The following is a 23,195-nucleotide window of genomic DNA, read 5'->3' on the forward strand; positions in this document are numbered from 1 at the left end:
AACCACTCCATATCTTTCCCTGAGTAGGGGCAAAACTGTGATATCAAAGACCAAAGTGTTTCACAAACAAATGCACCATGATATTCACCTACAAAGGATCAGAGAAATAATAAAAATGGTAACACTAGCAGTAATCATTTTCATTCATCAAGTGCTTGCTCTAATAAACACTGTTGTATCAAAAGCAACTATAAATAATAGCACGATAATTCTGCCTGAAAAACATGATTCCAGGATATATACCATAATGACAAAAGACCACTGGGAAGTTTATAAAAGGGATATTCTATCATAATTGATAGGAAAAGTGAAGTGGCTCATTACTTGAGACTTTGGGATAGAGACAGACCTGGGTTACTATTCAGCTGTGCTACTTAAACTCTCTGGCCCCCAGTTTCCCTATCTGTTAAGTGGGGATAATAATAGTACCTGTGATTTAGGCTGGTTGGGAAGATAAATGAAATAAGCACCGTACATTCATTGGCACATTGCCCTGTACATAAGCATTACTCAATAAACATCAGCTGCTATTATTAGAAAGCTATTATGTTATTGTTCATTATTACAAGGAAGTAGATATAAGTTGAATCGTATCTGTAAAAGCCAGATAACACCTTTGACTATAAGATAGGTTTCAGGAGGATCTAAAACTAGGGCTATAAAATGGTTCCAGATCATATGCATGCTTTTCATCAGCATATCTGTACTCTCACTCAGGCTCAGGATTAAACACTGGTATTTATTCCTTAAATGGGAGCCATTAGAGTAACAAAAAATAACATTGTCACTCCTGTAATCCCCCTTAGGAGGATTGAGAAAGTAATAATCATGGGAGCCCTCCCATGGCTCCACTTGGACCTCCCTCCTCCTTTTAATGCTACTGATGACTTCCCACGATATAAGACAAGGGCTTTGCTAGGGAACCTCAAAAAAGCCTTCAACAAGAGCAGTGATACAAACCACTCTTTGTTTCTTAGGTTTTACACTATGCCAAGCTAAAGAATTTATCCTTTATCCTCCTTTTCTTGATGAATACTGTTCCTCGGAATTCTTGGGCCAAGTAGCTCTGTAAATCTATAAGGGACATGTCATATTTCTAATAACACTGAAAGCATGGAACATTTCGTGCCACTGGTGAGCACATATCACAAACAGAATTCGGAATTACTGTAGTTACATTAAGAGTTCACATATATATTCTTTTGTACTTAGCCCAGGAAAAAAACTTCTAACCCAACCAGTTGGATCACCAACTGCATCCAAAAGTCTAAGCAACCAAACTGGCTTTCAATACAAATAAGAATGGGATGCTTTCATATTTTTGCCCCAGGGCCAAGGGTTATCAATCCATCAACTCTGAACTGTATAACCTTTCATCCACAAATGACTCCATTATGGAGGTGCTCATTTAAAACAGAACTTTGAGAGGGAGGATCCTCCTTCAGAAACAATTTCTAGGACTTGAACATCATAATTATCTTAAGAAAAAATATAGACCAACACCGCTGTCTAATAGAAACCTAGTGAAAACCACATATGTAATTTTATACATTCAAGTAGCCACATTAAAAAAAAAGAAACAAATGAGATTAATCATACATTTAATTTAACCTAATATATCAAAAATATTGTTTAAACTTGTAGTCAATATAAAAATTGTTAATGAGATATTTTATATACTTTTGGTACTAAATCTTCAAAATCCTGTGTTTAGTTTACACTGACAGCGCATCTCAGTTCAAACTAGCTGCCTATTCAAGTGCTCAGTAACCACCCGTGGCTAGTGGATGCTGTATACTGAACAGTGCAAAGACAGCTAATCTAACATGAATGACTGGTATATTTGAAGAGCCATGCCTACACTCACTGCCACCTCAGCCCTTCACCCTCTTTGCTGGAGCTCTTATAGTGTTCCCACCCCTCTCTGGGACCATGAGTCCACCTGGAGTTGTGAGGAAGAAGGGGGGAAAGCTTGTGTTTTTAACAAAGCACCTCAGAAACCCAACTCCATTTCCCAGTAGAAACAATAGCAAACACAATAGTTCTACTGCTAAGTGGCATTAAGGGTTAAATAGGCTTTCCCGGGGAGGAAGGTCTGGGAACCTAATCACCATTTAGAACATTGTATCCAGGAGATAGTGTGTTCCAAGCTTCCAATAGGCACACAAAGGGACTGCCTGGGTCTCTCATCCACACTCTCAGTGAAAGGGAAGGGAAAGCCATATTTACAAAGAGTGTTTCATTTAAGTACTTAAATTAAATTAAACCAGTTGGTTCCCTTCTTCATCCCTGTCCCCTCCTCCTCACATTCAGAGAGGCGTTCAATCCTGCCCTTCTCTGGAAAGCACATTTCTCCCTGAGATGTAGAACAGCTGCCATTTTGGAACACTCTGTAAAACTGAGAACCTTGTCTTCTGAGAAGTTCTAGTTATCTTCCTGAAGCAAAGGCAAACTGAAAAGGACAATATTTGCCCTTTCCTTATGTGTGCCCTGCCCTTCTGCCATCCCTCCTACCCCCAGCCCGACGTCAAAGTCAAAAGCTCTCAAGTGGCCAGCACTAATGCAAAACTAGGCAATTTCAACCACATATTTTAGATCTCCCCCACCTTTCATTCTCCTCTCTCCCCAGCCCACCTCAACCTACGCTTCTGCATAATAAGCAAACAAGCGCACAGACAACAAGCCTTACCCTATTTGTCTTCAAATCCACCTCATAGCTCTTCATTCCAGGAGAAATGTACAAACTCTAGCTTGTAGGTTTCAAAGCCCTTTTGTGATCTAGACTCAACTAGTTGCAATCTTGACTGGATAAACTGAATTATCACTGTGTCCTGTCAATTCTCCCTCCCTCACCTCCAATCTGTTGGTTAAGAGTCCACTGTTCTTGACATCTCCCATATCTGAATCCACATTCTCCAGTCACCTTTTTCCAATGACTATTCTCAAGACCCTTGAGGACTAGGACCATATCTTTTACTACTCCAATCTCCCCTTGGGCCAAGTCTTTCTTGGTGTCACCTTAGGCCCCAAGTATAGTATAGTATAGTCCACAGAGGGTGTGCAATGAACATATGGAATATGAAAGCCTAGATTGCTGTAGTAGCAATGTCAGACTTCTCTTCCAGAAACACTATTTTGGTCATACCACCACAATGGTGGTAAAAGTCAGACCAACGGCCACCTTCAGGGGAGGAAGGGATTGCAGAAAGAAGCAAGAGGCATTTTCTAGGTTAAGTTCTGGACAGAGGATTAAGGGATCATAGTGGAAGTTGTTACACTGTTTGGAGTAGGGGTGGGCAGAGGGGCAGGATGACTTTGAGAATGTAGAAAGAAGCGTTGAGGCATGTCAAGGCCAACTACTATGTCCCAGGCAGAGGGAGCAACATATGCGATGGCACAGAAGCAAGAGGCATAGTGAGTCTGGAGAAGTGAGTCTGAAGTTCTTACTGTGGCTGTAGCCTGAGGCCCAGGAGAAGAGTGTGGAGAGACACTGTTGGCAAAGCCAGGCTAAGGAGTTTTGATTTTTTTCTGAAATATAATGGGGACTCCCAAAATAACTTTTAGTAGGGGAATGACTTTTTATTTTACTTTAAGAATGAGCAGCCTAGTGGCAATGAGGGTGAAGAATCAGCGGCGAGCAAGACCAAAATTAGGGAGACCAAGTGAGTGGCTGCTATGACAATGGTCCACGTGAGCAATGATGAAAGCTGAAACAAGGGAGGAGCAAATAAGAATGAATGGGTACAAGAGGGATTTAGGTTACAGAACAGACAGGACTCCATAACTTTCTCTGCACTCCCTAGTCATCCTCTAGCTGGTACCTAATCTGAAAATAGCACTTACTCCCTTGCCCAGAGATCTAGTCTTCTACCAAAAACTCTCCCTTTTTCTTTCTTTCTTTTTAAAACAAGGAATATTTTACTCACTGCAAAACAAAACAACAAACAAACAAAAGTGCAGATAAATATAGTAGTATACACATGACCGATGGAGGGTTCTCTGCATAAGCTTTCACTAAAGTTCTACTTCTACTTTAGAAGAAGTTCCATCTTCTACTTCTTATATAAAGAAAAAGAGCTATCAGTTAGAGTACCTCATTCTTAAAATTCTTTCCAGTAAACTATATTTAATTCACAGGTTAGATAAAAGTCTGGAAGCATTTACTTTTTAACGTATGTATGTATAATTGATATATAACATTGTATTCATTTCAGGTGTTCAACAAAATGATTTGATATTTGTATATGGTGCAAAATGATCACCACAATAAATCTAATTAATATCCATTGCCAGACAAAGTTACAACATTTTTGCTTTTTTCTTATGAGAACTTTTAAGGTTTACTCTCTTAGCAACTTTCAAATATACAATACAATATTATTAACTATGGTCACCATGCTGTACATTACATCCCATGACTTATTTATTTATTTTTGACTTATTTATTTTATACCTGGAAGTCTGTACCTTTTGACACCCTTCATCCACTTTGCCCACCCTCCAACCCCAGCCTCTTGCAACCACCAATCTATTCTCTGTATTTAAGAGCTTGTTTTGTTTTTATTTTTGTTTTGTTTTGTTTTAGATTTTACATTTAAGTGAGATCATATGGTATTTGTTTTTCTCTGTCTGACTTATTTCACTTGGCATAATGCCCTCAAGGTCCATCCGTGTTGTCGCAAATAGTAAGATTTCCTTCCTTTTTATGGCTGAATAATATTCCATTGTGTGTATATACCACATTTTCGTTATCTGTTCATACATCAATGGACACTTAGGTTGTTTCCATATCTTGGTGACTGTAAATAAGCTGCAGTGAACATGGGGGTGCATATATCTTTTTGAGTTAGTGTTTTCATTTTCTTCAGATAAATACCCAGAAGGGGAGTTTCTGGATCATATCTTAGTTCTACTTTTAATTTTTTGAGGAACCTCCATACTGTTTTCCACAGTGGCTGCACCAATTTACATTCCCACCAACAGTGGAGGAAGGTTCCCTTTTCTCCACATCCTTTCCAGTACTCGTTATTTGTTGTCTTTTTGATAACAGCTATGCTAACGGGCCTGTGGTGATATCTTATTGTGGTTTTATTTGCATTTCCCTGATGATTAGTGATGTTGAGCATCTTTTCATGTACCTGTTGTCCATCTGTATATCTTCTGTGAAAAAATGTCTATTCAGATCCTCTGCCTAGTTTTTAATCAGATTGTTTAGTTTTTTGCTATTGAGTTATATGAGATCTTTATATATTTTGGATACTAACACCTTACAGATATATTATTTGCAAAGATTTTCTCCCATTCAGCAGGTTGCCTTTTCATTTTTGTTGATGATTTCTTTCCCCCTTTTAAAATTTCAAAATAAATATCATCACATGCTTCAAATGGCCAATGAGAAAGGTGAAAAGGAAGCAAGATCAGGGAGAAATAACTAATCATAAAAGTCAACGCACCAGGACTTCCCTGGTGGTCCAGTGGGTAAGACACCACACTCCTAATTCAGGGAGCCCAGGTTTGCTCCCTGGTTGGGGAACTAGATCCCACATACACGCTGCAACTAAGGGTCTTCAGGCCACAACTAAAAATCCCGCATGCCACAACTAACACCCAGTGTAGCCAAAATAAATAGATAAATATATATATATATATATATATATATATATATATATATATTTTAAAGTCAATGCACTGGGCTTCCCTGGCGGCGCAGTGGTTAAGAATCCGCCTGCCACATATATACAATGGAATATTACTCAGCCATAAGAAGGAATGAAATTGAGTTATTTGTAGTGAGGTGGATGGACCTAGAGTCTGTCATACAGAGCGAAGTAAGTTAGAAAGAGAAAAACAAATTATGTATGCTAACTCATATATATGGAATCTAAAAAATGGTACAAATGAACCCAGTGACAGGGCAGGAATAAAAATGTTGATGTAGAGAACCGACTTGAGGAGAAGGGGCAGGGAGGGGGGCGGCGAAGGAGAAGCCAGGACAAACTGAGAGAATAGCATTAACATACATACACTACCAAATGTAAAATACTGGGCAGCTGCTGCATAACACAGGGAGATCAACTCGATGATGGGTGATGACTGAGAGGGCCAGAACAGGGAGAGCGGGAGGGAGTCGCGGGAGGGAGGGGATATGGGGATATATGTATAAATACAGCTGATTCACTTTGGTGTACAGCAAAAACTGGCACAACAGTGTAAAGCAATTATATTCCAATAAAGAGCTTAAAAAAAAAAAGAATCCACCTGCCAATGCAGGGGACAAGGGTTCGATCCCTAGTGAGGGAAGATCCCACATGCCACAGAGCAACTAAGCCCATGCTCCACAACTACTTAGCCTGCACTCTAGAGCCCGCGAGCTGCAACTACTGAGCCCACGTGCCGCAACTACTGCAGCCCACGTGCCTAGAGCCCATGCTCCACAAGAGAAGCCTCCGCAATAAGAAGCCTGTGCACTGCAATGAAGAGTAGCCCCTGCTCTTCACAACTATGGAAAGCCCAAGCCTGGGCACAGCAATGAAGACCCAATGCAGCCAATAAATTAAAATAAATAAATAAATACATAAATAAAGTCAATGCACCACCTTTGTGGCATTTTGAGTTTTCAATTCACCTTCTACTGCCTCCGGTTTTTCTCACAGGTCATGTTGCTACTGTTTCACCCAAAAGCACTTCCTTAGCTTCCAACCACAATGAAAGGCTCCCCTAAAAGTCACTCCTTTTCCAAATAAGACCCACAAAATATACTCATGTCATATGAAAAAGTTAAGCCTTAGTTAAAAATACCAATAAATGCTTGGAACAGAGATCATTTAAAAAGCATAGGTTTACTTCCTAAATCTGTAAGCCAAAATACTGCCTTTTGCTCATAAATGTTGACAAAGGCACACAGATACCAGTAAGCATGGCTGCCTACAGGATGTGAAAAAGCTACACTCAAGGGAAATTTTCACTTTTTCAAATGCTCTCTGTTTCAATTATAGACTTGGGATATTTCTTTGAAACATCTCTCCCTATTTATTAAAAAAACTTCTGTACACGATTTATACATGTGTTTCAGCTATTTCTAGAAGATGACTCAGTTTTATGTTTAGAAAAAAAAGCATTTCCTTCAATAAAAAGAAATCGCTTTAAGAAAGCAGCTTCAGACATCAAACTATTTTGAATACTTATCTACTCCAGTCTCATGGCTCATTTTCTTCTTGGTGCCCTCAATTTGCTCAGAGTTAGTAGTAGTGACAAGCTTACCTCTGCTATTCACTGAATAAAAGGAAATTATGACTCATAGCAAAACAAAACATTCAAGACAGCAGAACCTCAGCCAAAACTATTAAGAACTATTGCCACCCCCCCCCCAAAAAAAACCCTGCTTCTTAAAACCATGTATTAGTCTTATAAGGATACACTGGAATTTTTAAAATGTTAAACAGCTTCATCCTAGCTGTGTACACTAAAGATACCATTGTATAAATGTAGTGTTAACACTTGTAACACTATGTATAAAATCTGTCTACAAAGAAACACTTGAAACAGATGTAGCACAAAATACTTGCATTTCATATGCTTTTTATATGGTTCATCTATTCAAACGTAATTCCATCCATGCCAAGCTGCCTGCAAGTAACAGGTATGATTAATTTTAAAGGAGCACATAGCCATGTCTCAAGGGGTATGCAGTAAGAGGCTAAGTCCTGGGTGAAATACTATATTCACATGCTCAACAGTATACTTTAGTGAAGAATTCCAGTCACAGTAACTTTTCATAACAAGATTTATTGTCAGAGCTTGTAAGTGGATATACTGGGAATAGTTCCACGCCTATTAGGAAAAAAAAAAAAAACCTTCCAACCAAATGCACAACTCACGCCTGTTACACCACCAATAGAACTAAATCTTCTACTGGGGAAAAAAATCGGTTTTGCAATGTTTAGAGTTGGATATAACCAAGACCTGAGAAATAAGTAATCAGTTACTTTGACAAGAGATAAACAATGGCCCTCCAACCATAGAGAAATCCAAAAATACACTTCATGTTATTCTGCAGAAAAACAAGTTACAAATAAAACCCTATCTAACATCACTTTGCTGAAAGGACCTCAGGCTTCTAGCAAAGAGTGCAGTTTTAAGTAGGAACTAAGACGCCTGCTGACAGTCAAATAAAGACCTATTTGATAATCAGTGTGACAGAAAACAGACATTTATGGCTCCCAGCTAGTAGCAAGTGAAAGATTAGACTAAATTTTAAGAAAAATTCACCAGATGTTCTAAAATTTCAGACCTTCCAAAATGACTAGATCCTAAAAGTAAAAGAACAAATAGTTACCACATGCTGAGGGGAGGGATGTGGGTGGGCAGGAGGGAGCGACTGAAAGGGACTCAGAGAAAGAAAATGCTACCAAAAGATGGCATATCATTAGCAATTCAGGTAGAGACAGCAAAATGACAAGAACATCACTAAGATCATTAACCATTCCCTAGCACATGTAGTTATGCAAGATTAAAATGAAAAAGCCAAATGACTTTGGAAAAGCCTAAAGACTAAAGAAGATAACTCATGATCAGTAATTGAAAGTATTATACAAAGTATCTTCCCATACCTGTCCTGCGTATGAAAAAAAAAAAGGATCAAAGTCAACTTGGAAGAAGGTTTTTTACTTTAGGAAAAAATGTAGTGTACAAGATGGCAAGATAAAAAGGGCTGACAGATGAAATTTCCACTAAAGACAAAATTCAACTTTTCCCCTCTGTTCACAGAACTATCTGGAGCCTCTAAAATACCATGGATAAGTTACACAGCCACTAAAAATTTCAAGTATGAAGACTATGTGGCAACCGGGAATAATTCATAGGACAAAATAGGTGGAAAAGGCAGAATTCAAAGTAATATGTACACTATGATTACAATGCTAGGTGAAAAGCTGTAATGATGGTTGTTAAAAAGGGGGCCAGACTTTCTTTTTCCTTTCCAAAGATTCTGTAATATTGCCATACACGTTTGCTAGATCAAAAATCATTTTTAAACTACGAGTCTTGGCATTCAAGAAAATGTTAAATAAGTTGTTCCTTTAAAGAAAAAAAAAGCACACTGCTTTGTAGTTTATCCTTTTTACTACTTCAAATTAAGTCGGATTTCAAATGGCCATACGACAAACGGTGGGTTCTTATCTGTATTAGTACTCAAAGGGTGTAGACTTTCATACTTAGGATGGACAAACATCTGCTTTTCTATGTGGAAAAAAATGGTCACACCCTTGTAGGAAACTGACATGTTTAAAAACCTTATGGCATTCTTAAAGATGTCTACTTGCTCCATTTTTCTAAATAGATAACTCAAAAACGGAAAGCAAAGCATCAAAACCAGAACGGTTTTCAGGGGAACCTACTAATCTAACTGTTAACCGAAGCTACGAGTTACAAAAGTAAAGCCTCTCTTTGGCTTTATTTCTGAAGGAACGCTCTCTTTAGCCAGCTATTCAGTTTGGTAGCTTCCATTCTTTCAAACACCTCACTCGGCTAAAACGGATTACAACACATCCAGTGCCTCCCTGGCCCTGTTAAGAGAATTGTGAGAAAAAGAGGGTATCTAGCGAAAGACGTCAAGGATTATGGGGATATATTTTTAAATTTTCAATATGCAAGAACTCTTATGCAGGTTGCTTTAATAGTCTGACTTCTATCTTATCGAGCCACTGCAGGCAAAGTAGTTATCTCCTCACCATTAGGATGAGGGTAGGGAGGTGAAGTGCTCCCTACTTCTCTCCTGTAGGTCAGAACCCTGTGAATCGAGTCATCGAATTTGACTATTGTAACTGGGTACAGCGAGTCCTCCCCTTCCTTCCTTTCTTTTCCCTGGACAAATCCCTACGTGACTAACACAAACCTAATTTATGATGTCAATAGGTAGGCCAGGTCCCTAAAAAGCTCGGTCCCCGTGAGTTCCGACTCGGCATCTCCCCGCCCCACCCCGTCGCGGCTTGGGTGGAATCGCCAATGAAACACTAACAGTAGCTAAGGTAACAGAGCCCGGCTTAACCGGACGGATGCCGGGGAAGAAGTGAAAAGAGTTTCTCGGGGCCTGGGGGCTGGGAGGCTGGCTCCGCGGATTGATTTTCCATTGGGTGGGGGTGGGTTAGAGACCACAGAGGCGCTAAAGCAGTAGTCTAATTTTTGAAGGCCGGCGGCCGGCTCTGCCACGCTCTCAGCAGGAAGGGGAGGGGAGCGGGAGGAAGAGGGGGAGGAGAAGCGGCGAAGGGCGGGAGGAGGGGTGGGAGGAGGGGCCGGGGGCGGAGCCGGGCCTCCAGGAAAACCCGCGCGCGAGCCCGCAGCACCTCGGGGCGGAGTCGCCGGCTCCGTCCGGCCCCTCGGCCTCCGCCGCGCGCGGTGCGCCCCGAGGGGGCGGGCCCGCCTGCAGCCTCCCTCCGGGTCTCGGGCCCTCCTTCCCCATCTCCTCCCTCCCCTCCCTCCTTTCCATCTCAGCAGCGCCCTCGGTCTCCCTCTCCGGCTCATACAAAAGCAAAATGTCCGCCATCTTCCGAGGCGGCTGCGCTCGTCGCCGCCACCGGCCCGGCTCTCCTGCGCTTTCTCCCCGGGGCCGCCCTGCCCCCGGCCCCCCTCCGACCCCCGGCGCCGCGGCTCCTCGGAAGCCGCGGAGGCACCACTTCCCCCGCCCTCGCCCCCACCCCGCCCCGCCCGCCCCGCCGGGCGACGCAGGACCGCCTCGGGCGGGGGCAGGGGGGCTCGGCTGCCCAGGCCGACCGGCTCCCGCTTCCCGCCCTGCCCGCCCCCTGGGTGGCCCCTTTACCTTGATGCAGTATGGGGGTTCGTCGTAGGTGACCAGCATGTACCTGTCTCCGCGGCTGGCCGGGTCCCGGGCGCGCAGCTGCGGGACGAGGGATGACGGAGGGGGCCGCGAGGGGAACGGGGGAGGAGGGGGCGATAGCAACGTTACAGAAGCACCTAAATCCACCACCACCCCCATCCCTCGGGAAATCTCCCCATCTCTCCCCTCCCCTCCCTTTACCTTCAAGAATAACTCCACAGCGCCTTTGGCAATGTCCAAATAGGAGGTGCCCAGGTCAGTGCGCTGGTTCATAGAGGCGGACGTGTCTATGAGGAACAGCAGGATGGGCATCTTCCCCCGCACCCCTGGCTCGGCTCCCCACTCTCCTGGCCCTCTTGCCCTCACTGCCGCGTACTGCCACCCGAACCCTCAACTCTCGCAGAGCCAGGGTGCAGGGAGCAAGAGGAAGAGGGGGAGACGGGACGGGACGGATGGAACGGCTCCTGGCCTCCTCTTTCTGCAGCCCCACCTCTTCTCCCTCTGAGGGAACTTGAAAGTGTGAGCGTGGGTAGCCCTCGGGGCCCTCCCCCTTCCTCTCTTTTGCCACCACTACTGCCGCCGCCGCCGCCGCCGCCGCAGGGACTATTGCCCGAGCATCCGTCCAAGCCCACTGAAGCGCTCGCCCCAGACTGAGAGCTGTCTCTGTTCACCGACACACAACTTCTGTCCGCTCACCTACCATGGGCACCATGTGACCAGAACCCACGCCATTGGCTGCCAATTATGTGGTATTTGCATATTCATTAGATGACAGGGCAAGGGGAGGGACTTGGGCGAACCCTGGGAGTTGAAGTTTGAACCCAGGCAGGGGGTAAGGGGAAATGTTAAGGACCCTCCTTTAAAGGACTTGGAAGCTGTTAGGATACTTACGTGATTTGGATGGATTTTTCTCTTGCTCTTCGAAGATAATTCAAAAGGAAGAGTGAATTTGAGCAACAGTTGTGCAGAGGTACAGAAACAGATGTTTGGACAGGCTGCACAGAAAACGCTTTGCTAACTGCAATCGATCAATCCTGCCAGTGGCTAAGACCAAAACATTTCAGAAGCAGCAAACTTCTTTCCTGGCAAGACCTACTAGCATTCCTTCAGTTCCCGCCCCACGCTTGGTCAGTATTTGTAAGTCGGTTGCTGGCCTTGCATTCCACGTATATCTACTTAGAAAGGAAACTAAAACTTAAAAACAGTTACCTAAACTGGCCTTTTGTGTGCACAAGCTTCTTCAGTGTCACTGAGCACTTTGAAGAATTGGCCGGCCTGTGATAATTCCACCCACTGTTCTGTCTGCACAGCCTTTACACAGGGAAGGTTTGCCAACCTGCATTCTGATTCAACTCATGCTTATTGAACACCTATGAAGTGTCAGCCACCCACGTGCGTCTCATTTTTGTCTTTGAGATAATTGTGGTAGGTGGCATTATATTCAATTTTCAGTGAAGTGCAGCTCAGGGAGATGAGGACAACACTGAGGGATGTTCTCAGGTCTGGCTCTAGGCAGAGGCTCGATGAGTTGGCCAACCACGCTCGGCTGACTGCTTCATGTAACTCAAATTTTAAATATGGAGGTGTGTATTCCCAGTACCATGCTGTGCCCAGCGTGGAAACCTGAACTTCAGGGAGTTTCCAGCTTCACTCGATATGATCCTTGTAATATATATATTAAATACATATTCAATAACATTTTCATAAAAATAAGATTTCAGAAGAGGCCATATAGCAATATATGAATCAGGGACAAGTGATGCAAATAAAAAGTGCAGTGGGGGAATTCCCTGGTGGTCCAATGGTTAGGACTCCACACTCTCACTGTGGAGGGCCCAGGTTCAATCCCTGGTTGGGGGACTAAAATCCCACAAGCCGTGCAATGTGGCAAAAAAAAAAAATGCAGTGGAAGCAATGGTACAATGGACTCAAAGATCAGAAGTTTTCCTAGATGAGGCACTTAGCGGGAAGGGAGGGATTCTGGGTTGAAAGGAATGGTGTGAACAAAAGTTCAGCCAGAGATAGTAATGTGTATGGTGCAATTCAGACCCCTCTGCGATACAGCTGGTGGGGATTAATAGGGAAATAAGGATGAAAAAGACACATTTGTTAACTCATAGTTGCCATGAGTCAGGGGTCTGGGCATAGTGTAGCTGGATTTTCTGCTCAGTCTCACCAGACTGCAATCAAGGTATCAACGAGGCTGTGTTTCATCTGGAGGCGTGACTGGGAAAGAATCAGCTTCCAAGATGAAGCTGAATCCTGAATGGATGTGGGCAGAATTCATTTCCTTGTGGCTGTCTGCTGGGTGGAGGCCACCCTCGGGTCCACCTGCACTTACCTCTCTCCCATAGGCCATTCACAGTATGGCTGTTTGCTTCTTCAGGGTCAGCAGGGAAATCATTCACTCCAGTCTGCTAAGGCGGAGCCTTATATAATGTAACTTAATCATGAGAATGCCATCCGTCACGTTCACCATATTCTATTGACCAGAAGCAAGTCACATGTCTTACCCACACTCACTCAAGGAGAGAAGATTACACAGCAGGTAACATCACGCAGGGGAGATCATGGGGGCCATCTAAGAACTCGGCCTTGCATTAGGTGGGGATAGGATTATTACCTGGAAACAAACTTTGCCTCATTCAGGGTTTTTGTTGAACTCAACTCCAAGTCATAATATAGCACTTTCAGCCCACTGGATCACACGCATGGGGTTGATTGCTTGCTTAGACTTTGGTGAAGAAATACAAGATTTCCTATTAGGAGCTATATATATATATATATATATATATATATATATATATATACACATACATATATATGTGAACTGGGGCATATCACAGTCCTTATTTGTATACCTAAATAGATATAAACAATCATATATACTTATTTATATAATAAATATAATCAAGATATTTAATTATGTTTATAATAAAGAAATATTTATGTATTATGTATATGCTATATTATAAATATATATGGACTGTGATATGCCCCATTCACAGATGGTGTTTGTGCTTTTTTGTTTTTTTTTTAATATTTATTTATTTAGTTAGTTGCACTGGGTCTTAGTTGTGGCAGGCGGGCTTCTTAGTTGTGGCTCATGGACTCCTTAGTTGTGGCATGCAAACTCTTAGTTATGGCATGCATGTGGGATCAGTTCCCTGACCAGGGATCGAACCCAGGTCCCCTGCATTGGAAGCATGGGGTCTTAACAACTGTGCCACCAGGGAAGCCTCTGTTTGTTTATTTTTATTAAAGTATAGTTGATTTACAATGTTGTGTTAATTTCTACTGTACAGCAAAGTGACAATTATACATATAAATGTTCATTTTCATATTCTTTTCCATTATGGTTTATCCCAGGATATTGAATATAGTTCCCTGTGCTCTACAGTAGGACCTTGTTGTTTATCCATCCTATATGTAATAGTTTTTTGCATCTACTAACCCCAAACTCCCAGTCCATCCCTCTCCCTTCCTCCCTTCCTTCTTGGCAACCACAAGTCTGTTCTCTATGTCTTCACAGATGGTATTTTAAGATGAAATTTTAAAATCTTTTTTATACTTTTCCCCTACATTTTTACATGAGTTTGCCTTACTTTTATAATCAGAAAAGAGGTTATGTTAAAAATTACAAAGTATCCCAAATACAAACTACAAATTTACCGGAAAAAAAAACCCCAAAACAACCCTTCAAGGCGAATACTATTAAAACAGTTTTCCAAAAAATGCTAGGGAAGCACAAATGGTCTCAGTCACCCAGTGCTCTGGTGGTTGATGGCACGCAAGGCCCACAGGGCTGCTTTTAGATGTCCCTCCCTCACAGGTGAATGTTTTTTAATGTATTTGTTTCTAACAGGGCATCTTATTATTGATCCATTCTGCCCTAAGTGCAAATGAAACAGAAATTATGTAAATATAGAATCTGACAACATCTGTGTCTTCATTATAATCTACAAAAGTGACAATATACAAAAAATAACCGGGGGAGGGGAGGGATAAATTGGGAGATTGGGATTGACATATACACACTATTATATATAAAACATATAACTAATAAGAACTTACTGTATACCACAGGGAACTCTACTCAATACTCTGTAATGGCCTATATGGGAAAAGAATCTAAAAAAGAATGGATATATGTATATGTATAACTGAGTCACTTTGCTGTACACCTGAAACTAACACAACATTGTAAATCAACTATACTCCAATTAAAAAAAATAACCATCTGGTGGATTTACGAGTTTATTCAGATTAAACCAAATCCCAAGCCATTAGCCTGAAGCCTCTCTTCTTCGCTTCCTAGAGTAAACCCTACCTTATGCTGGGGTGGGTATAGGCTTTTTATTGCGTCTCTTTGGCACACATCAACACTAAGCCCCCCAGAGCTCTTTCTACATCTTTCTGTGCTACAGAATGTCAGTCCTCCCATGTTATAGTTTGACTTGTGCCTTGGCTTTGCTGCTGTTGGAATGTAAACCCCTGGAGAGCAGGCTGAGCCTATAACCAATGCCTTGTGTCAAGTACCTGCTCAATCAATGGATCGTTTTTTTCTTTTTAAAGATATAGATTAAGTAAACGACTTTACAATTACTTCAGTGATGCTTGTTTGTTTCTTTTATAATATTTATTTAATTTATTTATTTTTATTTTTGGCCGCATAGGGTCTTAATTGCAGCATGTAGGATCTTCGTTGCAGCTCATGGGCATCTCTGTAGTTGTGGCGTGAAGGTTTTCTCTTCTCTAGTTGTGGCGCATGGGCTCCAGAGAGCGTGGGCTCTGTGGTTTGTGGCACACGGGCTCTCTGGTTGAGGTGTACGGGCTCAGTTGCCCCACGGCATATGGGATCTTATTTCCCCAACCAGGGATCAAACCTGCGTCCCCTGCACTGCAGGACAGATTCTTTACCACTGGGCCACCAGGGAAGTCCCTCAATCAATGGTTGTTGAAAGAGATGGTTGCATGCGCTGTGGCTGCCCTTCTTTCACTGTCTTCCCAGATGCAGCAGACCTAGCTCCCTGTCCCTGTGGGTGCAGGGTTTTTGGGATTTGGGGCCCAGTAAGCCCCTTCGGACCAAGCCCTTGAGCTGCCCCCCCCCCCCCCAAACCCCTGCCGTTTCCAACTTTCAGGCCCACTTCCGTTGCCCCCTCTGGCCAGTTAACCGAATCCTTTCTTCATGGCAGCTCTGTGACCTATACCAATGCCCCTGTCTTCCTTCTGTTTTTTTCCTGTTCTTTTGAACTCCTGAGCGTTTGAAAATAGTTTCCTCTTTTCTCTTCCTGTCTCTACTCTCTATTTGCTTTTCTTCCACTCATAGCCTCTAAATCAATTCACTTTAATACTTCACCATAGTCCTCATTCCAGACCTTTCTACCATACCTCACATCTGAGGTTACCAGACAATTCTCAGGAAGGGATTCCTACCAAGCACAGCTCTCCTGGCCTTCATTCTCTTCACAAAAAATGTTAGCATACTTTGTCCAGGTTTGCACTTCATGTGGCTGGCTGTGGTGCAGTCCACCACCATCAAGCAGACACTTTGTTTTGGTGAGGGCTGGTTTGATGTCTCACTCGCCAAAGATTTGTTGCCTCTTGCCTTTAAGCAGGCCCTAATCACCATGTCTTGACAAAAAGACCTTACTTAACCTGATTACTACCCCCTCCCAAATCCTACCTTTCATGGCTCAGGGGGGAGTAAAATCTCACTGTCTGGTTTCTCCACCATCTGCTCCTTCCTCAAGGCCATACAATCTGGGTTCTCTCCCCAGCATTCTTTGGAAAGTACTCTGAGGTCCCAGGAGCCAGCTCCTGGCCAAATCCAATGGTCTGTTCTATATTTTCTTTTGTCGACCATAGAGCCATTTGTCACTTGCCTTTCTGAGCTTCCCCTGCCCCCGCCACCTTGCCTTTCATCACCTGCCACTTCTCCTGGAGTCTTCCTTACCCCTTGGACTATTTGCTTTCAACTTCTCTGATTCCTAAACTTAATCTTTGTCTCAGTCTGTTGCTACAGCTTTTTCTCCCCCTGGTCCCACAAAGGACTTCGTTATTTCCACGATCTTTATTCATTTAGCCATTCTTTCTTTTATTCAAATATTCCTTGGGTGGACCTTCTGTATGACAGGTGATGAGAATACGTTGGTGTACAAGGGACACAGCATGTTATAGCAGTTAAGAACTTGGATTGGGGGTTCAGATCCCAAATCTGCTGTTTACTAGCTATGTGACCTTGGGCAAGTTACTTAAGTCTGCCCCAGCTTCATCATCTGTGTAATGGCGATAACAATAGTACCTTATTGTTATGAGAGTGTTATGAGAATTAAATGAATTAATATTTACAAAGAGTTTACAGGAGTGCTTAGCACAGACTAAGCTCTATGTAAGCATTAAATAAAAGAATAGATATAGTCCATGACCTTATAGATTACATTCTAGTGGGGAAAATAATCAAAAGTGTAGATGCGATGTTATATTAAGTGTTATGAGAGAGGAAATGCATAGTGCTCTGGGAGCACTGGAAAGAACGTATATTCTAGAAGGGCTGGAGAGGTCAGGAGGACATACAAAGACAGTTTCCTGAAGGATATGACTTGCGGGAAATGTAAGAAGTGGCCTGGTGAAGGAGGGCTGGTGGAGGTGAGGAATGGGGCAGGGGAAGAGGGAGAATGTTCTAGGCAGGCAATGGTGAGGTGGTCAGATGGTGAGAGACATTGAAAGAAACCTAATGGAAAAAAGAACATTCTGTATTGCTAGAGTGTAGGTGAGCGGGGGGCAGGGGAGGAGGATGGGGAGAGAGGTGGCTAGAGATGAGCTCGCAGAGGTGAGAGGAGTCAGGTCACGCAAGACCTACTAGGCCCTGCTGAGGAGTTGGAATTTTACCCTGGGAGCAATGAGGAACCATTGGATGATTCCCAGACGATCGTGTTCTGGTACTATCGTTCTATCTTCAGCATGGAGAACGGGGGAGATGAGGACAAAAGTAGACTCCAGAAGACAACTCAGGGTTCTATTTCTTTCATCTAAGTGGGTCAAATTGAAGTGGGGACAAGAGACTGGAGAGAAGCGCATGGCTGCCAGAGACCATGAGGTGGTAGGATGGTCAGGTCTTCACTGGTGGTTGAATATGGGGTGTGAGGAAAAGGGAGGAGTCAGAGAGGACCAGTATTCTGGCTCCTGGCAACAGGGAGATTGTGATGCCACTCACTGAGATAGGCAACAAAGGAACGGATGCATATTTGGGGGAGTTCATTCAACAAATGTTTATTCAACATCTACTATGTGCCAGGCGTTGTTCCAAGAGCCAGATATACATCAGTGAACAAGACAGACCCAATGAGACTTCCCTGGCAGTCCAGTGGTTAAGACTCAGCCCTTGCAGTGCAGGGGATGCAGGTTCAATCCCAAGCTGGGAAACCAGGATCCCACACACGGTGCGGTGGGGACAAAAAAAAAAAAAAAAAAAAAAAAGGAGCCCAATGCCCTGTGTGCAAGGGCAAAAGATGGCTGAGTAAAGTAGAAAAGTAAAATGAAGTCTCTGAGTGGGGAGAAGCTGCCCCCCTCTGGCAGATTTCGGGGGGGACACACTAGAGTTGTGAGTGCTTCATTTCTTAAGCATTGTGCACAAGGGCAGCTGTCCTGTGAGGTAAGGCCTGTTATTTTTCTTCCCATTTTGCCAGGGGAGGAAACTGAGGTTCCTCAGCTGGTCAGCTGCCCAATGCCAGAGCCCCAGCTCCCCTCCCCCGCTCTGCAGGAACAATAGCAGAATGAGAGGGGTAGGCGCCATGCCTAAGAGCCTCAGCACTCATTGGAAGCAACCCAGCGTGGAAGCAGCTCGCCAGCAGGGTGCAGAGGGGCCAGAAGAGAGAGGGGAGGGCGGGAGGGAGTCCACCAGCTGCAGGCAGCACCACAGGCCTGGAGACTGCCCTCTTACTCCCCGAAAGATTGGCTTGGGATAACCCATCCTGTGGGATTGTGTGGGACCTGGGTTTGCTGTCATCTGCCTCCTGACACCTATTGATTTTGCCTGCGCTCAGGGAACCCTTTTTCTGAAGCCCGATTGGAAGAGAGCTGGTGAGGGGTGATGGCCATGGTGGGATGCCCAGAGAATGGAGGGCAGGGGCCCAGGAGGTAACCTGGGGCACCAGAGATCCAGGCATCTGCCAATCGAGGGCAGCAAAGTTTCCAGCACAAGCCTTTTTAGCTGCTCCCTTCTGCCCTGGGCCCAGGCACAGCAAGTGGTATGCACATTTATAGACCTGGTTACTCTGAGAGGTGGCGTAGGCTAAAAATAAAAAGAGCTGGTGATGAAACTTGGCCCAGGGCAGCCCCCAGACAAGCTCCCCAGCGGGTTTTACCACTTGGGTAACCTCTTGTCACCAGTCAGGGCACAGGAGCCTCTGGGTGGAGGTCTTTGAATCTGCCTCTTTTCCTTTCACATCTTCTGTGACACTCCCCTCCTTCTGTGTCACCGCGCTGAGGCCGCCGCCCCGTGTCCCCTGTGGTATGGGACTTCAGTCAGGAACTCACAAGGTAAGAGCATCCTCACTGTCTGTGGAGCTCCAGGGGGCCTGTCACACACAGGGAGTGATTGCAAGCACAGCCATGGGGAAGGCAGTGCCAGTCCCAGCCAGCCTCGGCCTCTCCTGCCTCCAGCCGCCTGGAGCCTGCTGCCCCTCCCCCACCCCCACATCCACCAGGCCACCAGGTACTGGGTAGTTTTCACCTTGTAGGTATTACTCAAATTCATCTCCTTTTCCCTTGGTTTAGGCCCTTTGCATCTCAGTTAGCGCATGGTACTGACATACCTCTAGTTTCTTTTTTAACTTCTGGGGAGGATTAGTGCTGTGGAAAATTCTTCAACAGCCCTTACACCAAGCTATTTCCACTCATAAAGAAGCGAAAATTTTCTGTTCCTGCTAAGGCATAGATTTCATAATTCTTCCCTCTCCTTCTTAAGGCTATTTTTTTTTTAATTGACAGCATTTAAACCATGTTAGAACATACCCTTTAAAATGTAACAATGGTAGAACTGTTTTTGTACTTAGGTGTAGCAAGAACCTCTCCAGCTAGTTTATTTGTCATTAATCACTTAATTTGTCCCAAATATCTTGCCAGGTGTTCCTCCCCCATCCCTCTGCTCTTCTACACGGGGATGGAAGAGCTCTTAATAGCAGAGCTGACGGGCCTTGCACTGCCACCTAGGAAGTCACTTACCTGGTGTTCAGTTACCCACCCGGATATCTACTTCAGTCCACTCTGCTTGGCACTCTGCTAAATGCCTGGGGCAAAAAGATGAACAGGACATGGTTCCTGTTCATCTGAGCTTCTCCTCCACTGGGGGAGGCTGGTTATATAAGCAGATACTTTCAATACAATGTGGTAAACACTGAGCTAGAGAGAGAGTTGCAACGGGATTTTATTCGAGCCCAGAAGGGTAGGCTGTAGCTGGTTAGTTATCAAGGAAAGCCTCCTGGAGGAGGTGATATCAGCAAAGAAAAGGAGAGGCAGTTGTATCCCAGGATAAGGGACTCGTATGGGCCAGGCTCTGAGGCCTTGAAACGGGTGACTGTGCCTCGTGGCCCCTGCTGGTGCCCGGCCCAGGTCCCCTTTGGTGAACATGGGCTGCTAAAGCCTCACAGCTGCTCCCCCTGCTCTGGAAAATTCCCCTCAGGAGGGAGAGCCGCCTGGGCCCAGAGGTTAGGCTCCATGCCATGTGGGCAGCCTGCCTGCCTCCCCTCCCCCAACCTGCAGCCAATGACACAGCCCCCTTGCCTCAGAATGGGATCACCTTGTAGTGTCATTCGTGCTTCACAGCTTTAGGGATCTGGCCAAAGCTAGACTCCAAATGACGCCACATTCTTGCATAGCTCAATTCCCTGCCCTACCCCGCTTTTCTCTCATCCTTCCTGAGAGCTCTCCTTCCATAAATTACACGGACCTGGATCCTTGTCCCGGGCTCTCCTTCCGGGAAACCTGACCTAGAGTAGTATGTTTGATGAACTTCTTGAAATTTGCCATACCTGGTATTTTGACATACTTTGTATTTAAGGTGTGAGTTAAGGAATAATTGGAAGATTAAATCTAAGATTTAGGCAAGAACCAAATCATAGACAACCTTGTGTGCCGTATTAGAGACTTTGAGTCTTTTTCATTTTTATATTGTCTTTCTATATTGAGTCTTTTATATTAAAGGCTAAAATACTCTTCCCTGAATCATGCTTCCCACCTTTAATGACTTATTCATTTAGGTTGAGCCATGGGGGAACTACTGGGGTCCTTAGTTAAATACAAATCATTCTGAAAGTGATAAAAATCTGTTACTTAGAGACATTAATAGTCTCATCTGAAGATATGATGCAGTGTGAGAGATTGTATTTTCCAAAGATGGCTACACCTATGCATTTATCTCACCTGCATGCTCTTACAATGTTACTAATATTCTTCCCACTGTGAGATGGGGTCTATGCTTCCTGCCCTTGAATCTGCAGATGGGGGCTTGTGACTGCACTGGCCAATGGCATTCAGTGGAAGCAATGCTGGGCGATGTCCAGGGACTTCCCTGGTGGTCCAGTGGCTAAGTCTCCATGCTCCCAATGCAGGGGGCCTGGGTTTGATCCTTTGTCAGGGAACTGGATCCCACATGCCGCAACTAAGAGTTTGCATGCCACAACTAAAGATCCTGCACACTGCAACAAAGATCCCGCACGTGGCAGTGAAGAACCCATGTACTGCAACGAAGACCTGGCGCAGCCAAATAAAAAAATAAATATGTAAAATAAAATGCTGGGAGATGCCCAAGGCAAGATCATAAAAGGCAATAGTTTTGCATAACATAAGGAGATCAACTTGATGATGGATGATGACTTAGAGGGCTGGGATAGGAAGGGTGGGAGGGAGTCGACGGAGGGAGGGGATATGCGAATATACGTATAAATACAGCTGATTCACTTTGGTGTACAGAAAAAACTGGCACAACAGGGCAAAGCAATTATATTCCAATAAGGAGCTAATAAATAAATCAATTAATTAATAAATAGCAAAAAAAAAAAGGCAATAGCTTTCACCTGGATCGATTCTCTCCCTCTCTCTCTCTCTGTCAGGATGATTATTCTTGGAACCCAGCCACCATGTTGTGAGGAAGCCAGGCCACATGAAGAGGCCACATGTTGGTGTTCTGGCAGACAGTCCCAGCTATGCCCCCAGCCGACACCAGCATCAATCATCAGACATATGAGTGAAAGAGCATCAGATAATTCCAGCTCCCAGCAGACATCATGGGGCAGAAACAAGTTTTCCCTACTGTGTCTAGCCTGAAATCCCAACCCGCAGAAACCATAGCGATAATACATGATTATTGTTATTTTAAGCCACTAAGTTTTGGAGCAGTAGATTACTAATACATCTGTCTAGACTCCGAAGTTATGATTTTCCCTTCAAAATCAGCCCCTCTAGCTTCCCTACCCAGGTTAATGGTATCTCCAAGTTCTTTCAGTGACAGAGCTATTTTTAACTCACCCTTGTCTGTCCACTTACATATAATTAGTTGTCAGGTCCTATAGATTTTCCTTTCTACAGTGTCTCTGCCATTCATCCTTTTCCTCAGTACTTGTCTCTCTCCAGATTAAACTAAAGCCCAGCTCTAATCAGTTTCATATCCCTGCTCTAAAACTGCCAGCTTTCACAAAAACACACCTTCTAGGTGAATTCTATAATTCCGTCTGGAATATATGTATGAATATATATGCTAAATATATATATTCTCTCTCTATGTATATATGTTTAGAGAAATAATGCTTTGCTTGTTCATTGTAACAAATTCAGGTTTGTTACCATACAGACGTGTGCAAAAAAAGTGAATGTTTCACTGACCAGAGGTAATTAATGTTAACATTAGCTATGTTACATTCCAGACATTTTTTCTAGGTAAATGTGAGTGTTTGTGTGTATTCTAGGGGTGTGTGTGTGTGTGTGTGTGTGGGAGAGGCAGAGAGAGAGAGAGAGGGACAAAGGCAGAGACAGACAGAGCTATGCAGTTATATGCACATACATGTTGGATACATTTAAAAAACATTGGTTATAAAAATAGGATCACAGCACACATCTTGTTCTGCAATTTAGTTTTTACCTAACATTACTTCCTGGTTATCTTTTCATGACAGCACAATGCAGATCTACTTCATTTTAAAAGTTGCACAGTATTGCACCATAATTTATTTAACCATTTCCCTATTGAAAAACATTTGGTTGTTTCTACATTTTGCTATCAAATAGTGCTGCAATAAGTGTTGCTGTGTAAATATCTTTATGGACTTGTGCCATTTCTGTAGATTAGAGTCCTAGAAAATGCAGCTAC

General features: G+C 43.7%; 1 protein-coding gene and 1 non-coding gene across 14 annotated transcripts in view; one reads left to right on the plus strand and one right to left on the minus strand.

The window, feature by feature from the left end:
• Nucleotides 1-11,491, minus strand: part of INTS6L (integrator complex subunit 6 like) — a 58,293-nt gene extending 46,802 nt beyond the window's left edge. For 11 of the 13 annotated variants that reach the window (XM_057718280.1, XM_057718290.1, XM_057718282.1 and 8 more), the window contains exons 1-2: nucleotides 11,033-11,491; nucleotides 10,814-10,891 (exon numbers count right to left, since the gene is read on the minus strand). In XM_057718280.1, coding sequence (XP_057574263.1) covers nucleotides 10,814-10,891; nucleotides 11,033-11,143 — 189 coding nt within the window. In that variant the 5' untranslated portion in view covers nucleotides 11,144-11,491. Of the gene's footprint in view, nucleotides 1-10,813; nucleotides 10,892-11,032 lie in introns of those variants that run through there. The other 2 variants (XM_057718277.1, XM_057718281.1) reach the window with 2 other exon arrangements.
• A 1,127-nt stretch (nucleotides 11,492-12,618) lies between these two features.
• TRNAE-CUC (transfer RNA glutamic acid (anticodon CUC)) lies at nucleotides 12,619-12,691 on the plus strand. Its single transcript has one exon. It is a non-coding gene; the product is annotated as a tRNA-Glu (tRNA).
• The last annotated feature ends 10,504 nt before the right edge of the window (nucleotides 12,692-23,195 follow it).

The sequence above is a fragment of the Hippopotamus amphibius genome, chromosome X, assembly GCF_030028045.1.
Source record: "Hippopotamus amphibius kiboko isolate mHipAmp2 chromosome X, mHipAmp2.hap2, whole genome shotgun sequence".
NCBI lineage: Eukaryota > Metazoa > Chordata > Mammalia > Artiodactyla > Hippopotamidae > Hippopotamus > Hippopotamus amphibius.